Source organism: Aythya ferina (assembly GCF_964211825.1).
Source record: "Aythya ferina genome assembly, chromosome: 1".
Lineage (NCBI taxonomy): Eukaryota > Metazoa > Chordata > Aves > Anseriformes > Anatidae > Aythya > Aythya ferina.
Genome location: NC_140296.1, coordinates 168,429,297 through 168,447,494, shown reverse-complemented (window position 1 = coordinate 168,447,494; position 18,198 = coordinate 168,429,297). Strand labels below are relative to the sequence as shown.

Below are 18,198 nucleotides of genomic sequence, written 5' to 3'. Positions count from 1 at the left end.
TCTTGTTTGGGGTGTGAGTTAGAAGGAAGCATTTTCTAGATTTAACAAAGTTTTCTGCTATGCTTTTATCTCTTAATATAACAGCTCTGCTAGCCAGCTTATACTGGCATTCATTTTGCACACAGCTAATTTTCTTTCAGTCAGGGAGAACTGAAATCATGCAGTGGGCAGTGAGTTTGACCTCTCTTGTGGAGGAGGTAGGAAAAGAAACATCCAGGAGCTCAAATACTTGAGAAAATAACAGAAAGAAGATTAAAAAAAAAAAAGAAAAAAAAAAAAAGAGAAAACAGAAGGGAGAAGTAGCAGCTGTTAAGATATGGAGGAGGGTTATTTGGTTTATCTCAGAGACCTTGCATGGGGGAGAGGTTTGATCCCCAAACTGAAGATAAACTTGGGGTTAGAGAGGCTGCCACAGCTGTCTATATGCTACTCATACGAACAATCAAATTCTTTGGGCAGGGTATGTAAATTTCAATTAGATATCCTTCGGCTTTTCTCTATTGCTCTGTCTTTTGCACAGTATTGCTGATTTGTGGCAACAGAAGGTGTTCAAAAGGAGTCATATGCTTTAGCAGTAGCAATAAAATTAGCAATTTAGCTTTGAAAGTTAAGAGAAAATGGTAAAAGTAACTGTTTATATGTCAGTGAAGATGTCTCTGGAGTTCTCACTACAGGTGTTAAATGCTTCAGTAATTCCCTTACTGCATATTTATCTCAGATTTATCATGACAATCACTTATCATGAAGATCATACTAAAGAGATTAAGTTGTTACATGAAAGAACGTTATATTGATGTGTTTTGTTTTTTTTTTTCTTTGTAGGATTAGTGGTTGGATTTATCCTTACAGTTGCAAATTACAGTTTCTTCACTTCTTTGCTTGTATTTTTTGTTACTTCTTCAAAGCTTACTAAATGGAAAAAAGATATAAAGAAGAGAATAGATTCCGAATACAAAGAAGGTAAGCTCTAACACTTTGATTCTGTCAGATCCCTTGTGAAGAGTAAATACTGCGTATTGCACTGTATTTCAAAGGGTCCGATGAGATGTAACACCCAAAGAAGAGAACGCTCCTGTCATTCCATCCCCTTATCCCCCTGAATGTAGCGAGCAACTTACCTTTTTCTTCTGCCCTATTACGTAAATTGTTAAATATTTTCTGTTTTGAAATTGTCTTTTTAAATTTAATTTTATATGTCTTTCTGCTGTTCCATTTCAATGTGTTTTGTCTGAAAATGCTAACATTTAGTTTTTGTCACTTTAGGTGGACAGAGGAATTGGCTACAAGTATTTTGTAATGGCGGTGTTCCTACTGAGCTGGCTATCTTATATATGATAGAAAGTGGACCTGGTGAAATTCCAATAGACTTTTCAAAACAATACACAGCATCATGGATGTGCTTATCGCTTTTGGGAGCTTTGGCATGCTCTGCTGGTGACACGTGGGCGTCAGAGATTGGTAGCGTTATGAGTAAAAGCCAGCCAAGGTTGATAACAACCTGGGAAAAAGTTCCAGTAGGTGAGGAGTTATCTGTTCTACATGTTCTTGTCTTAATATTTTCTTGATTGTTTTGAATTACGCGTCCAACTTGAGAAGTTCAAAAAAAGCCTCAGAAAAGCAAACATTAGGAATCTGAGATTAGAAAATGTTAGCAGGAATGCATTCTGTGAAATGTGATTTACTCGGTTGTGTTTCTGCTGCATATTGTCTGTGAGATGCGTCAACACAGCATCCTGTGAGCTAAAATCATCCTCAGTGACTGCTGTCACTTCTTGTCTCTGGTACTATTAGAAGCCTTTATACTGCTGATAATGCAAAGACTACAAGTTATCTGAATTTTTCAGTCATTAAAATTTCAATCAATAGAAGAAAATATAAATATATACGTACAGATATAATGCAGATGCTACAGAAAATTCACTTCTTAACCAAATTGCTCATTTCCCTTAATGTACTACAAAGGGTACGTAAAATGAACCTTCTGTCTGTGAAACCTTGCCTGCAGATGACATTACAGCCTTAAAGCACTGTGTTTTTTGAGTCTTGCTGGCATGTTGTTCTCAGTTTTAGATCTTGTGGGCCATGATGTAAATGCATGGACATTTTTTTTCTCATAATAAGTGTTCTTTTTTTTTTTTTTTCAGTAAGCTTTCATCTTCTTTTCTAGGGATTTCGCTCTTTCTTTTAAATGTGTTGGAGAAATACATCTTTGTATACTTCTGAAAGAGGTGTTGTTTTAATAGCATGCACATCTCAAGCTCTGCGTTAGAGCAAATTTTTTCCTTCCTAATTAACAGCAGTCGAATACCAGGTGACACTGAGAAGTTTGCAATCTCCTTTTGTTTAATTTATTGCTAGTGAATATTTCTTGATAACTAACCTTAGAGACTTGGAAAGTAATACATAAGCCATAGTGGTACAGGGTAAGCTTCTCAGCATCACATGGGAATTGTAAATAAAAGCCTTGGTAGCAGAGTCTTATGGATAAAAGAAAAAAATATGACTATGAGCATAGTTGTGGTTTCATATGAAACATCTGAATAAATTTAAGTCTGTAGGAAAAAGTCAGTAAATCAGCTTGGTTTTGTTTGATTTTAGGTACTAATGGAGGAATTACGTTAGTGGGCCTCCTCTCAAGTTTGCTTGGTGGCATGGCAGTAGGAACAGCCTACTTCATAACACAGCTCATTTTCGTGAGTGACCTGGATGTGTCCGCGCCACAATGGCCAATTGTTGTGTTCGGTGCAGCAGCTGGCTTGCTGGGATCAGTTGTTGACTCGTATTTGGGAGCTACAATGCAATACAGTGGTAAGAATCTTACTCTTTTTTTTTTTTTTTTTTTCCTAATGTAATCTAAAAATGGACTTAAATATCAGGAACGGCTGAGGAGGTAATTTTTAAGTGGGGAAAAAATACAGAGTTAGCATCACAAAGGACAAAGAGAGCCAAAGTAATGGGCATCCTAATGAAAACAAGAGCAAGGACAGTTGGTCCTTGTGTCTCTCATCCTCTTCCTTTTGCACGTTTTGGTTTGTTTATCTTACATTACTGTATTGCTGACAGCTGAAAGAGACCAGAGATCTCCAGCATGTTACCTTGGAAAAAACAGTCGCTGCCTCCTCCTTTTCTGTGTATTTAATTATGGTAACCTTTTATGAGAGAAAACGTCAGCTTAATTTTATCCATACACTCAGACTAATTGGTAACTGCTGAGTCTCCATTTCGTACTCTGGAGACTTACCGGTAGTGTCAACTTCAAGAATTAAATAAGAGGAGCTCAGAGAAGATGTGCACAGTACTTTACATTCTTTTTTTTCAACTGCTTAATACTCTTTCCTGTAAATTAAGTGTTTTGCAAACTAGCTGATTTTATTTATTTTTTTTAAATGAAACAAATTCTTGTCCATTTAAAAAGATTGTTGTCTGGTTGATTATAAATAATTCCAGCATTTATTCACTCATTGATCTTCAGGATCATTGTGAATGAACAATAAATACAGGCAACCTTCAGGCTAAGTCCTACATTTAAGAATTGTTTAAAGACTATATCTGACATTTTTTTTCATCAACTGTTTTGCAGAGAGAATTTAAGTTTTCAGATTTTACTATCAGTATACTTCTTGGTAGAAGTCAGGGTGTGAGTTTGGAGATGAACTGTCTGAGAGATAGAAGCCCGTTGAAGCTACCATCACAGTGAGAACTGCAAACTGAGAACTGATGTTGTAGATTTGGCTTTCCAGCAGTTTTTATGCTCTATTCTTCGTAGATCCAGTAAAGTCCAAAACAAAATGGAATGCTCAACCATTTGAGGAATTTTTGGATATAATACTTCTGTACTAAGGAGGGAACATTTAAGCACTCAGGCAATGTCTCGTTCTTCTAATGAAGCAGATGCATTAAGAGAATATGGTAAACTTAGCTAATGCATTTGTCAGCATCTATTTTTTCTTCAGATACTTTTCCATGATCAGCAACTTATTTTTTGAGCTGCAGCAGGGACAGTGTTCAAGTTCCTTAACTTTTCCAAATTCATAAGCTGGAGAATACATACCATACACACATACATGCTGTACATAGTGTGATACAGACGAAAAAGTGCTGTTCACGGTTGTGCACTCTGTTAGCTTATGTGTCCCTCTTTATTTTAACCCACTTTCCCCAACCATATTCAATGTCCTTTCATAAGATCTACTCCAGTCTTCCTGTAGCATCTTGAAAAAATATATAAATATAGCAGTGGTAACAAAGAACTGTGGAACTGTTGTGTTTTTTAAAATGTTTTTTAAAACATTTAAAAATACTTTTATTTATTTTATTTTTTATTTAAAACGTTTAAAATACTTTAAATGTGTGTGGATGGAAGTGAAGCTCTGGACTCTGAAAGCTGGAGAAGAACAAGTTTAAAATAATTTTATTATTATTATTTTTTAAATATGACAGTGCTGCCTATCTCTTCTGTCAAAGTTTTGTGTATTAGTAATCTTCACAGCTTCGGTTTATGTAATAGTCTGTGCTTCCTACTGTTCCTGAAAGAAAGTTCTTCTATACCACACACACATGAAAACTTTGCTTCATCAGCTATGCAGAATTAGACCAAGATTTTCCTATGTTGCCAAGCTGAGATTATACATATTTTGTAAATAGCCAAGCTAGTGTAAAGGCTTGCTGTTACTGCTCTATGTGTTTACACTCTGAATCTACAATATATGTAAATTTGTGGTATGTATTTATGAAAAGTAGTCCCAGTTTTCCTTTTGAGAAAACTTAAGACTTTCTAAAACACAGCAAGTGTTAGGATTTAAATATAAAGCTTTGAAGATTTTTTTTTTTCCTGTAGCTCTTTTGAATTAGCCAAAAACAACTTGCTTTGCTACGGAGCTATGAAAAGAGATTAGTAGACCTGGTAGAAGCGCAGCTTCTCAAATGAAACAATTTCTAACATAAAACATTGCACGTACATCCTATTCTTTGAATCTACCAGTTTTAGCTAAGTGATAAGATTTAACTAATTCAGTTCAGTTTGTTGGTGTCTTTTCGTGCTGAGGTTTGGCACCACAGTGGTAAACTGAACCTAGGAGGTTGCACACATTTGCTTGCTAAGTTTCTTTTCATCTGGGTGGGCTTTTTAAAAGGAAGTCTTTTTCTTTTCACAGGTTTTGACAAGAACACTGGCATGGTTGTCAACCACCAAACAAAAGACTCCAAGCACATATCTGGAAAACCCATACTAGACAACAACGCAGTAAATCTTTTTTCTTCTGTACTCATTGCTCTGGCGCTTCCTGGTGTGGCATGGTGTTTCTGGCCAAGAGGTTGAAATGGTTTAAGGCTTTCTGCGTGTGGTTCAGTTATATTCCGTCTTACTTACAGACTCCTAAGAGTGCTCTTTGAGCTCTCTTGAAGAGAGGGATCTGAACCTTTGAGAGAGCCAAAGGACTTTCCATCTCAACTTATTTAGCCTACAAGCTTCATATGGCAGTAGCCATCTGTCAAGGCAAAGGAGGGGTTTTGTCAATATGCTCTTGCTGCTCTTTAAGTGGGTGTAGATCATTGCCAAATGAGGCGAAGCACTTTTTTTATCCTCATGGAGCTGAAGGGTTGGCTTCTGTGTTCTCTATGGCAGAGCAAGAAGCTGGAAATAGAAGTCGTCTAATCTACATATTACATTGTGATAGAGCACTGCAACTGTTCAAGCCAGGCACAAAATACTCTGCAGCTTTATGCAGTGGTAACACGGGTGAAATGGATGAATTTTGGTTTAGTATTTGCCATAATCTGCAGTTTGTAGGGTTTTGAGGAAATACTTGGGGGAAGAGAAGTAAGCCTTGTTGCCTATTTTGTATCCTGATACAATCTCCACCTCCCTGAAAATAGGGTTCGCAAAAGTGATGCTACGATAATGCTATAATAAAGTTTGAAGCAAAAGACTAAATTCAGAATAAAAATGCACTAGTTTTTCCAATAAGAATAATAAATCTATCCATGTTTGTTTGAAATTCTTATTTCTTAATTAATGCTATATAAGAAGATTGTTAACACTGTCGTAATGTGGTACTTATTAAATTGTGTAACATTAAATATTACAGTTTTGCGTTCACATTCATCTTTTGATAAATATGAACATTGTTTCTGTAAGCATAAAATTACTTCATAATATTTAGCATTCTGAGTAACCCATATTCTTTAGTTCTTTTTAAGCCATGTAAGTTTTTTCTATTTTGTTCAGAGCTGCTGTTCACAGGTGATAGCTTCAATCAAAGAAGCTACAGAGGTTATCCTCTGTAGGGATGGGGGAGAAGGAGTCTTACTGGCAAAGCATTTCAAAGGGGGAATTTAACTTCTGGTGCTTGGGCTGCTATATTAGATGATTCCATCTTTCATTGTTAATTATAAGATGTAGAAGTCATTTAGCCATTATAGATTGTATTTAAACTTTATGAATATCCTCATAATAACTGGAGACATTCAGAAAGTAGGGCCTGTACAATTAACGTATAAGAGATTTTTCTTTTTATCTTCAGAGATAGATGAATATTTGTGTTAAATAGCTGATTTATTTATTTATTATTTTTTACAAATGTGGTGTACATTGCCTGTCCAAATTGATTTGGATTGTGTATTCTGTCACCTTTTATAAGAATATTCAAAAAATGTAACACCTCCTATGTCAAATCTATTCATTTGAAATCTGGAGTTTATCATTGGACCTAGTTAATTGTATTTTCCAATGATATAGACGAGATTTCAACCTTATGAAAGCTTTCTGAAATGAACAAATCGTGTGGTTGATGTATGCCAGTGTTCCTATGGGAAAGTACATGGTTATAAAAGGAATATATGCACTTAATCTGTAACAGTAAACACAAGAGATTTTTATGCACTGAGTGGATTTATGCTGCTTCTACATAAACGCTGTATTAGCAATCTTTTAAGATTTTATTAATATTTTGTCATTTCTAGAATTAAGAAATACATTTTTTTTGTAAGATACTCTTGCTTTCAATTAAATGTCTTATTTTTTATTATTTTGTTTCCTGAAACAAAGTATGCTTTCAAGTCAAACACTGAAGTAGACTGATTCTGCTTTTCACTATTATTTAATATGAGTCTCATTTTAAAACTAGCTTGTCACAGTTGGAAGACATCTGTAATTTAAAACACATAGCAGCATGAAATGCTTTGATCTGTTATCGTATGAATTATTGTGATCCAAATGAACTCCTGCAGGTAGGACCTTCAAAAGCCATTATTGAAAATTTAACATTTGTCATATCTTCATAGTTAGGGAACTGAGTTGTTTATGAAATTTCCACTCCTAAATTTTCTATATTTAGAAAGATCTGAGCACTCTTGAACTCTCAAAGGGACAGCATTAACTCTGAGTATACTGTATTGACTGGGGTACACCTTATGGAAATTTCATTACTTTTTTTTTTTTGTTTTTTTTTAATAGATAATTACAGGAGGAAGTTACAGTATTTGATTATCTGCTTCCGAAGTGATGTGTGTCACTAAGAGCAGTTGCTGAGATGAGAAAGGAGCACAGGAGTACTGCCTGTCCATATGATATAGAGAGAGAAAGAACATGCAGGAAGTAAAAGGGAAAATGAGGAGGAGCTGGGATAAAACCAAAGAAATTAAAAACACCTGAGTATTTATTTTTGCTTCAGAGCTATTGGTACCTTTAGTATATGAGGTAACTCTGTCACTAAATTTCCTTTCATATTGAAGTGGCACATTTTTCCACATCATATTTTCCACAACCTCAAGAGGATACACTTGATTTGTTTTAACTGAATTATGAAACATTGGTCCTCATTCTTCGCTTGATTTTTAGATGTGTTAGAAGTTCAAGTAAAAGTATGTTTATGGCATAATTTACTTTTAATAAATAACATCTTGCAATCACTTTGTGTATGAGAACTCTTTAACCAGGTCTCACTGAGGTTTGGTTACCATAGGGTACCAAAAGTTACCATAACTGGGTAATCTCTCTCCATTTAAATACTTTTTTTGATGGGTGGGGGGTGGAGGGGCTGTGCAGTTGTCAGAATTAATGGCCTGTTGTGGTGTGGAGAGCAGGTACATGAATTCACAAGGACTGGGGCCCTACAGAGCTCCCAAGCCTGGAGCTACCTTCAGTAACTACTGCAAGTCCCAAATGAAGATGAAACACAGGAATGTGGAAATAAAACTGTCAGGCAGGTGGCATCTTGTGCTTAGGTACTCACAGGTCTGTCAAACTCTGTCAAAGCAAAGCAAATTCCAGCAGGACAGCGTTTATTCAGTAGCTTTTCTTGAACTTCCACCCCCCCAGGAGGAATTGGGTCAGTATGAATACCTTGCCACTACAACTAAGGACTAAGCCTCAGTTTTCTTTGAAACACAGCGAGCTGGATAACCGTGGTGCTCTGCTTTCCTGGTATGATTAGGAAACTTGCCATGTGACTAACTGATAATATGAAGTAGTAAAGTCATACACATTTATCACTTTGAAAATATCTTTAGAACAAGCATGGCCTTCTTTATTAGACCTTCTGGCAGGGTTGGTTGCTCTGTGTTGCCCTGGGATCCACCATCCTGGAGCAGGGGTGAGTGCTGGATCCCAACCAAGTGGCTGACTGCAGACAAAATACTGGATTTAGCTGAAACATGGAAGAACCAGTCTGACCTGGGTTGAGGGAAGGGGTTTTAGAAAGGAAAACACTACCAGTCTGGAAACAACTGCCAGTCCCTGGGAGCTACCTGGCTGGACTTGCAGAACAACCTGTGAAGCCCTGTGGAACTTGTTTGCCACCTTTTTTATTATTATTTTTCCTGGTGGCTGTTTTTTTGTGTGGCTTTGTTCAAACAAACGTAAAGCAGAACTAAACACCACAATGTGATCCCCATCAAAATTAGACTTGGAGGTTCAAACCCACACTGCTAGCAAGGATGGCAGCAGTTTAAAAAAAGTATTAACGCATTCTGCATTTAGAGAAAATGTCAGTAGAAAGCAAGAAACAGTAAGAACTGAAGTCTTCTGGCTAATATCAGTTGATATCCTCTCATAATCAGTGGCTGGTTTTGTAAAGACTTTGCAACTGCAGCCCTAGCTGCAAAGCTCTGAAGGCAGAAGGGCTTCATAAAAACTCGTATCAGCCCTATGGTTTGGCATCATATACATAATTGTCCTTACCAACACTGGGCTGGGAGCAGTCAGTGGGGCAACAGCAGTGGCTGTGCTCTGTCGCTCCCTGCTGCTGGGCCCTTGCTACAACGATCCCGCGGAGTTGGGCCCAGTGCCAGAGAAGCGATGAGGCCTGTCCTGTCACCCTGAGTTCTTTGCCACTGCTGCTCCTTGTCCTGATACTTCGTTATTCCATTTGTTGACATCCGACATCCTGAAATCATCCCGCTGTTAAAAGATCTTGCGATCCAACACTTCCAAAGCAGTGGTCGTGTCAGTCTGCCCCAAGCCTGCCCTGAACTGCCAGGTGCCTCCAGGTGTGCCGCTCCCAACAGGTACCTGCATCCTCTGGTCACATTACATGCCTATTCCCAACATGATTTAAAATGGAAAAGTGAAAGCAGAACATTCAAAACACACTGGTAGGAGTGTAATTCAGCGCTGGGATTTGGGAAGTCCTGTTGCTTTTGGTAGGCACTGTAAGAAAACATGTAAGCATTGAAGTCAAGGTCTGTGCAGTTCTGCATTAATCTGGCTCTGCCAGGGGATAAAAAAAATGCCCCAGACCATTATCACAAGACGAAGAGGAAGCATGTTTTAATCTATTTTACTGTAAAGTTTAAAGTTAAACTCACAAAAATATTCTCATGCTGGCTTGCCTATAGATTTGTCAGTAAGATTCAGATAGGTTTGGAGTTGATTAACAGCTTTTCACTTGGCTTCAGAATTCACCTGATATAAGAATGTCTACATATAGATTTTAAGCTCAGATGCCTTTTCTTATTCTCTTATCTCTTGCAAATCCAGTCTTTTACTACATTTGTTGATTCTTTCCCGCAGTGGAGAACTGCTGTTCATCTATCTTCACTTACTGATGTGAAGTAATGTGAGGGACTGTCTTCATTCTTCATGTACAAGAAAGTCAGGAGGAGAGAGAGAGAGGCAAAGAGAAACCTGTGTGTATTTCTGAAGATGCAGGGTGCTGTGCTTTGCCCAGTCCTTCCCTGCAGATGTTTTTGCATTAGACTGCAAGCTCTGGCTTGGTGACAGTGTGCTCCTGTTCATGGACCTGTGCCCTTAAATCTTACCAAGGCAAACTCTTCTCCTGCCCCCAGCCCCAAATGCAACCTCAGGAACTCGGACGTGCACAGTGCATGGCTTGACTGAGCCTGCAATTGCATCTTCAGGATGAGAACAAAGTCCTCATTCAGAAAATACACAAGGGCTTAACTCCAGTATTCCCCAACACAGCCTAGTGACTCTTACCACAAATTTCTTATTAGTTAGAGAATTTCAGTATTTTAATGGCCAAGAGGTTATATTTCACTCCGGATATTTGGCACATGTAGAGTGAAAGAGATACTGTATCTCAGATTTTTTTCACTTAATTCATGATTATTTTCACAGTAAGAGGGCAGTGTTGTTACCCTTCTATTTTGTTGAGAGTTTTGCAAATACTGCTTCTATTGAAAAGATTAAAACTACCATGCTTTACTCTCAATAAAAAATAAGTTTTTTCTTTGCTAAAAAATAAGTTACTGATGCTCCCAAACCAGTATCTGCCATTCTAGAACAGCAAGTGCTTTACGAACTTTGCAAGTGGCCAAACTGAAAAGAATAAATGGCTGAATGCAACAGCTTATATCCTATTAAAATCATAAATGAGCATATCATTTAACAGCAGCCTGAATGCCAGTAGGTGCCTGTTAATGTGGATATTCAGCATTTAAACAATGCCCTGAAGAGGGGAAAGTGTTAGCCATTGGCTGTTGCTGATATTTATACGTAGCATAACAGTAAAATACCACTAGAGTTAATAGGCACATACAAGACTGCTTTTTGACACCTCTAATTTTCAAAAATTAAAACCGCTGAGAAGGTTCTTGAGGTCTAGCCATTTGCTGAAGTTAAAATCCTGCTGTTGTAAAAGCTTTGTTATAATCCGTTTCACATGAAAGAGAAAGTACATTGCAGATGAGGATTTTTCTTCTAACCATTACCAGGATAACATTTTGTTTAAAGGTTACTTATATTCTTGTCCAAGAAGGGAATATTAGAAATGTAAGCCAAAAATATTTTTAGAGATTAAATGGAATTAAAGTTATTGAAAATTACTGTTAAATCTGTGCTGTCTCTTAAATTCATTTTAATGATGCCTGTATGCACTGGCAGCTCTGCTTTGATATTTGAGCAAGAAAATGAGAGAAAAATGATAGTGATGGCAATGAATATGTATCAGCCTACACCTGTGTCTTCGTGGAATTTACAAGTCCAAAACCAGCACCTGTATGTATGTCTTTTGGGGCTTATTTTCACAAGCTCTTTGCATTGTCACCATTACAATTTATTTGGTTTTTAGACTGTTAAATGTCTGCAGCATAAGAAACATATCCTTTTCTGTTTATTTTCTGCTGTTATCTGAAGAATTCAGTTTCCTTCATTGCTGTTTCCTTTATCTCTTTCTCTGTTTTTTGCTCTAGCTCCTCCTGGACTGCAGTCTGCAGCTATTCTTTAATCCTCATGAATGTGAATGAGAGGAACCAAAGAACAGTGGCTCTCTTCAGAGCAGCTGGTACAACATTAGTGTTTACATTTCTGTGCGTGGCACAGAACTGCTCTGGTTTGTGTAATTATTTTTTCCTTGCTGGTGCAAATAGCTATATAAAAACGTGATCTGATGTCCCCTGGAGCTTATAATGTCTCCCTTGGCATCCAGGTTGAGGGAAAAGTGAAACAAAAAGCTGACTGCTGGGGATAAGGTTAGTTGCTCTCCTGCCCTGAGATTACAGAAAAGTGTTGAGATACCCTCCCTTGGGCAAGAGTTTAATGCAGAGAGACACCTTTACATCTGAAGGCAATCCCAAAGCATCAGCTCAGCATCTTCCCATACAGCCCGGGCATTGGTCCTGAGACTGTATCAACAGAGACACATCCACATCAGGATTCTTTTGCTTCTCTACCCAAAAGCACCTAGAATTAATTGCCTTCCATATTTTTAATGTTAAAGCTGAAAAGCAGAAAAGCAGAAGATAAAATTAGCTTTGCCAAGCCACCTGCACTCACATTATCCTGTCCTGAATAAGGAATGGTCTGCTTAGTACTTCTTGTAAAGACTTCCCACAGTGAGAGCACTTTTATCTATACCACGATAAAGCAGCCTTAACTGGAAGTGTCACGGGTTGGTCAAAGTTTTCAGCAGGCTGATTTTCCTTTGCCTTGTTTTCCCTGCAGAGTTTGAACAACTTTTTGCCAAGGTCAAACTCTTGGTCTGACTCCGCCAAGGTCAGCAGTGACAGGAACCCCAGCGCAGCTCTGGCTCATCAGGATTTGGCCCTGCAGAGAGAAGAGCAGTGAGATGTGAGCTAGCAAAATGCCCAAGCACGTGGTTAATTTTAAGCATGAGAGCAGTCCTGCTGAAGGGATAGCAACCAAGGGGTCTGCTCTTGTTAAATGGGCTCTGAAGGGCCTTGTTGAACTGTGTGGTCCTCAGCCTCACCGCCCAGAGATGTGCCCTGCTCCCGTAAGTCAAGTTCATGAAGTCCACGTCCAGTTGCAGGACTGAGTCAATTGGTTTAAACTTTGCTGAATTGTGTTTTACCCTCAAATATAAAACAATTCAAAATGATGGCATTATTACTGCCATCACCACCTCATCCTCCTTGCCCTGAAGCTTATTTTCTGTGTCAGAAAAAGCATTTTGATAGCCTTCAAATGAAGTTTTAAAGAAACAAATGTGGTAGAATATTTTAAACTGCTGCACCCAGAAACTGGGTGTAGTAAGATTCCTTTAAATTACACGGTACTAAAGCAATCTGTGTTGAAGGCAACAGAAAGTTCTCCAGGTGAAATGGGCTGAAACTGTGACTTGAATATCCATCTAAAAGATAAGCCCCGATTCTTGTGAGAACTGGTCAGAGCAGATGCCACAAGTAGGTCAGACGGGAGGTCAGACTACTTGATGGCAATGGTATCTTTTAGCTTGCTGGTCTGTGAACTTTCTGGACTGACCACTTTGATGGGACTAGAAATGTATACGAACAATTCCCAGCATGGTGGTCTTCTTTGTGAGAGAAAAAGTTCTCACTGAAATTGGTGGAGGTTGTTTGTGCATAAGGCGAGCCATTTACCCACATAGGAGTCATGTGGCAGACAACTGACAGGAACATGCATTTATGCAGCCCTGTGAAATGTCTCATCATCTAATTAAACAACAAAGGCAGCCAAAATTTCTGCTTTATATCCCACCGAAAACCCTGGTACTGCCAGACACTCGGAAGTGTCCATCCTGCTCTGCTCCTCCAGCAAGACACTCGCCGCCCCTGCAGCGTCACCTCCTGAGGCACCTGGGCTTGCCTGGTGGTGGGAGAGGCCTGTGGGAACGGCTGGCTGAGCTCCACCACTTCCCCTTACTCCATGGGCTATCCAGGCTACAGCAAAGCAAATTTCATGATAAGCAGCAAGCTCGGGCTTATCCTTAGCATCTCATAAACCTGTAAGCTCGTTGTTTTCAAACAGCCATGCGAAGGTACTCTGCCCCACTACCTTAGCTCATCCTGTCCTCCATTGTGCATGACTTTTTTCCTCACAATGCTTTTCCATTCCAAAGAACAGAGTTATCACTCAACAGAGGTACTGACTCCGTGAATTCTTTGAACTCTGTTGCAAATAGGTCTAAAAAAAGTCTACAGGTCTCAGGTCTTAAAGTCTCTGTTCCTGAGCCTATAAATTACAGAATATAATATAAATTGTATAAACTACAGAGGCAGTAGGCAGAAGGTGTAACCTGGCAGACTGATGTAACCTGGGACAATTTGGCTGCATTGATATGAGGATTTCTTTCTCCTCACCTGTTCTGCAATGGAGGTTGTATTGTAGCTTCATTCCGCCACACTTCAGTGATGTCTGATGGTTTTATCTGCTGGTAAAGTTCCCATATTTTGCACAGAAACTTAGATCAAAGCTGACAACCAGCCAGAGAACCTTTAATGAAATATGTTACCTGGGAACCAGTCATCCTCTTTTCTGAATTATCCTTTAGACATCAGCTACCTTTATTTATAAAAACAAAGGCTTTAAAGTGTCCATGAAACATTTTTTCCCCCTTATTGCTATACCAAAATCACAAACCTTCCAGTTTTCCAGATCCCTTTTTTTTACAGCTCAGGTTCCTGCTCTGTTTAGACCCACAATCTGCACTAACAGCAATCCTTCACAGTGCTGCTCCCAAGGCTCTCATTTTGTAGACACAAACTTTGCTGCCACCAAGACAAGAAGGTCTGGTCTACCTCCGGTCAGGGGCAGGTAATTTCAGCCTTCATCTTTTAAACAAGCTGTTTATACCGATAGATTGTTTCCTTCACATCTTCCCTTATGATGCTAATAGACCTTGGGAAAATCAGGTTCCAAGAAATTGCTCATCTTTCTCTGGAGAATTCAAAATTACCACTCAGTGGGAAGAGGAGTAGAAAACCAGTCATCACCTATAGCTTCAGACCTTCCTTGCGAATGCCTCTGCTGAAGGAGGACAATTCTCTAACCCCTCTGTTTTCTCCCTTTAACACTAGCAACACCTGCCCTGTATGAAAATGAAGTAGGGATCTACCAAACAGAGCCTGAGGCATGTAGGCATCTACTTGTAGCTGTAGTTCCCATGACACAGCCATGTGAAAGTACTGCATGTCCTTCCTTGCATTCTGGGATCTTGAATCATTCCTTTGTTAAGTGCAAGCAGAAACATCACCTTTCTAGGAACATAATGTACCTTCAGATCAGAGCAGAAGCCTCAGCATCCCTCCTGGAAACTGGCCAGTGCTAGATGCCTTGTAGGAAGAATCAACACAAGAACTGGCCTGGACAATTAGGAGTTGACTTGTACACTGTGAAAATTTCTTAACTCACATGAGTTACAGGCTGAATTTCCTGAAATTTTTGAGTTCCTGTCATTACTTTAATCACTGGTGCACATCTGAGGAGTCCAGGAGCCAAGAGGTGAGAGCTCATAGAGCTGCCAGCTCCGAGGTGCCTGCTATACAGCATTTTTAAATTCCTATCATGCTTTCACCACCTGAAAGGCAATGGATGACTGAACCTGGACTTATCCCCATCTCCCTTGGAAGCTCACAGCATTTCCCTTGCAGCTGTCCTTACATAGACAAAGTAGACAAGAAAGTCCCACCATTTAAACTCTCTATTGCCACTGTATAAGACAAGAAGGCACAAAACAGGTGACACAAAACCAAGCTACACTGCACTGTCTACACACGTGCTGACTTTGAGCAGTGTGGGCTGTCAGCCTTTCCTTCCATAGTCACCCACTGCATTCCTCTTGGGCAGTTGTACAAAGCACAGCTGAATCGGGTGGGTTAAAGCCCCACCAAAAAGTGACAGTCATTTGAAGGACTGAATTACCTTTACAACAAGCCCATTCTAACAACAAAAATATGTAGACAATGCTTGGCTCTTCTTGCTTCAGAAATGCCAGTGCATTGAGTCATCATATCTGATGACAGAAACTTGAGTACTGCCATCTCTCACCCTCATACCTCCTTCCAATCACTGCTCCACTGCATTTGGACCTCTGTCTGCTATGGCAATCCAGAAAAGAAAGCAAAAGTAGTGGGAGCAGAATTATTGCTTAAGACAATTGGGCTAAGCCTGAAGAGGTGAGGATGGGGCATACCATCCATCATTAAAGGGCAGTCAGGCAATGATTAAAGAAAGGGAAGGGACAAACATCAGTGTGTAAAGAAGTCATTTCCATTCACTCTGATGAGTACATTAGAGATTCTAAGAAACGTATCACATACCTAAACTAGGTGTAGTGGCCTAAAAATAATTATAATGCTATATTTATAATAAAATGCCCAGTTTCAGAATACAGAGCCTTCTTTTTTTCAGATTCATTGAGCATCATTTTATGTATCTAAGTCAGGAAACATCTCTTAATCAGGTTACACTGTCCTCACGGCTGTAACACTGTAAAGCCAGAGTAGTGTGATAGTATTTGCACAGTTGGGCTAATATATCTCCTAGCATAAAAGCTGGGATAGAAACAGATACAGAGATACCCAGTAGAGAACGTAGTGACATTCCAGATAAGCTCAGTGAATAAAATAGAGTGAAATTCTCTCTGGGGCACTCCCAGCAATTTTATACCTTTCCACAAGTCTGATCTGCTGGTAATTATACACCAAACATCACCCATAAATGCAGGTATGGTGAAGGACTTTTCTTGAACCACTCAAGGATTTAAACAAACAAACAAACAAAACAAACAAACAAGAAAACACCAACGCTTAGTTCTGGTGTTCTGGATCACTGCAACCTATCAAACAAGCAAATAGCACTTACTATATGTGAGAATTTGAATTTGTCAGAAAATACTTTCATCTTTTTACTCTCTAGGATAAAAATATTTGATGAGAAGAGGAAAAAAGATTTTTCACATACATTTTTAATGATATTTTTCAGCAAGAAGCTCAATCATAAAATATTTCCATTGGGGAAAAAAAATAGGCTTCTGTTAAGAACTGCTACCACGCAGAGGTAGCCGTATGAGGCCGTATGGTGTGCACACTCAGGCTAGCTGACACTCCCTGTAATACTCTACAGTTTTTCTCCCATTTGGGAAAGCAAAGCATGCAGTATGTAGCACACATTACTGAGGTGAAAACATCCACAAGAGGAACCCAGATATCAGAGAGAGGTGAAATATGAAGTAACTAACTGTGTGCTGGAGACCTGGAAACAACACTACCCAAAACAACACTCTGTAGCTGCCAGGTTCTTTGAAGGAGGCTGGAAGGGAGAAGGAGGCTGCAATAACCCCCGTGGAGAAGTAAGAATGTGAAGCCTTGAAACAGAACATGTTTTTTGCATGGGTAAGTATCCATTAGTTGTTTAGGGCTTTCTTCAGCCCGTGGTTGAACTGGTATGACTATTCTGAATGAATGAACAAGCTGCAAACAGCTTGATTACAAACCATCAAGAAAACAGTTTTATTTGTATTAATCATAGTAGCCATGATCCCTGTGCCTTCCAGGTGAAGCTGTTAAGTACCTGGGTCTGTTCAGCCAGCGAAGGTTATTCTGTGAAAACGTTTGGGATTTTAATGTGATGCTGATACCCATTTTTCACTCTGTAGAAGCAGCACGTAATTCAAAGTGAATAACACCTGTTTGATTTTCCTCTGGCTTGCAGCAAACAGCCTTTTGTTACCTGCCTGCAACACCTACAGAGCAGAGCAGACTGGGGTCCCACCACACCTGACGGGCTGTGAAACAGCGGGGCCTGCTCCCTCACTGAAAGCAGGCAGGGACAGCAAAGGAAAAGTCCTTTTGGCCAATTCACAATAGGACCATGATGCCCTCATTGCTAAAAAGTTAATGGGTGTTAGAAACACACACACCCCTTCTGTCCCTTCTTCAGGGTTTATTTGTAGCATGTTCTGTTCAGTAATCCTTAACAAGCTTCCACCCTTGTACTCATGGAAAAAACGCATTAACCAAGGATGCAATGAGAGTTTGAATCAGCGCTTGTAAAAACGACTTGGATCATCCATTGCTTTCCCACAGAGGGCTGTTCTTTGTTAAAGTTTTAACGATGGATCTTGGCTGTTTTAGTTGGCAAATGCCATTGTTTGTCAGAAATCTGTTAATAAATCTGTGTGTGTTTGTTGTTGTTGTTTTACATGAACACAGCAATATGTCTTGTAGCCATCAGTGCCTCCAAAAGGGGAGAAAATACTTACAAAAACACTGCAGAGAATCCCTAACCACAGATTCAGTCATTAATATATATATATATGTACATATATATGTATGTGTATATATATATATGTATATGTATAGTTCACAGAAGAACCACTGTTTATGGTCTTATAGAAGTACATATAATTAATATCTTGCATAAACTGATTTACTCCTTCATATAGATTCAGACAGAGGTCCAGATGATGAAAATCAGAGGATCCTGGATAGAGAGTTCCTTGCTTGCTGTTGTTTTCTGGAAGTAGTGCAACCTAGAAAATA

General features: G+C 39.0%; 1 protein-coding gene across 4 annotated transcripts in view; it reads left to right on the top strand.

The window, feature by feature from the left end:
- Window positions 1-7,908, top strand: part of TMEM19 (transmembrane protein 19) — a 28,556-nt gene extending 20,648 nt beyond the window's left edge. For all 4 annotated transcript variants that reach the window (XM_084500823.1, XM_084500824.1, XM_084500821.1 and 1 more), the window contains 4 exons: window positions 823-960; window positions 1,264-1,518; window positions 2,599-2,808; window positions 5,154-7,908. In XM_084500823.1, the coding sequence (XP_084356949.1) occupies window positions 823-960; window positions 1,264-1,518; window positions 2,599-2,808; window positions 5,154-5,317 (767 nt within the window). In that variant the 3' untranslated portion in view covers window positions 5,318-7,908. The remainder of the gene's footprint in view (window positions 1-822; window positions 961-1,263; window positions 1,519-2,598; window positions 2,809-5,153) is intronic.
- The last annotated feature ends 10,290 nt before the right edge of the window (window positions 7,909-18,198 follow it).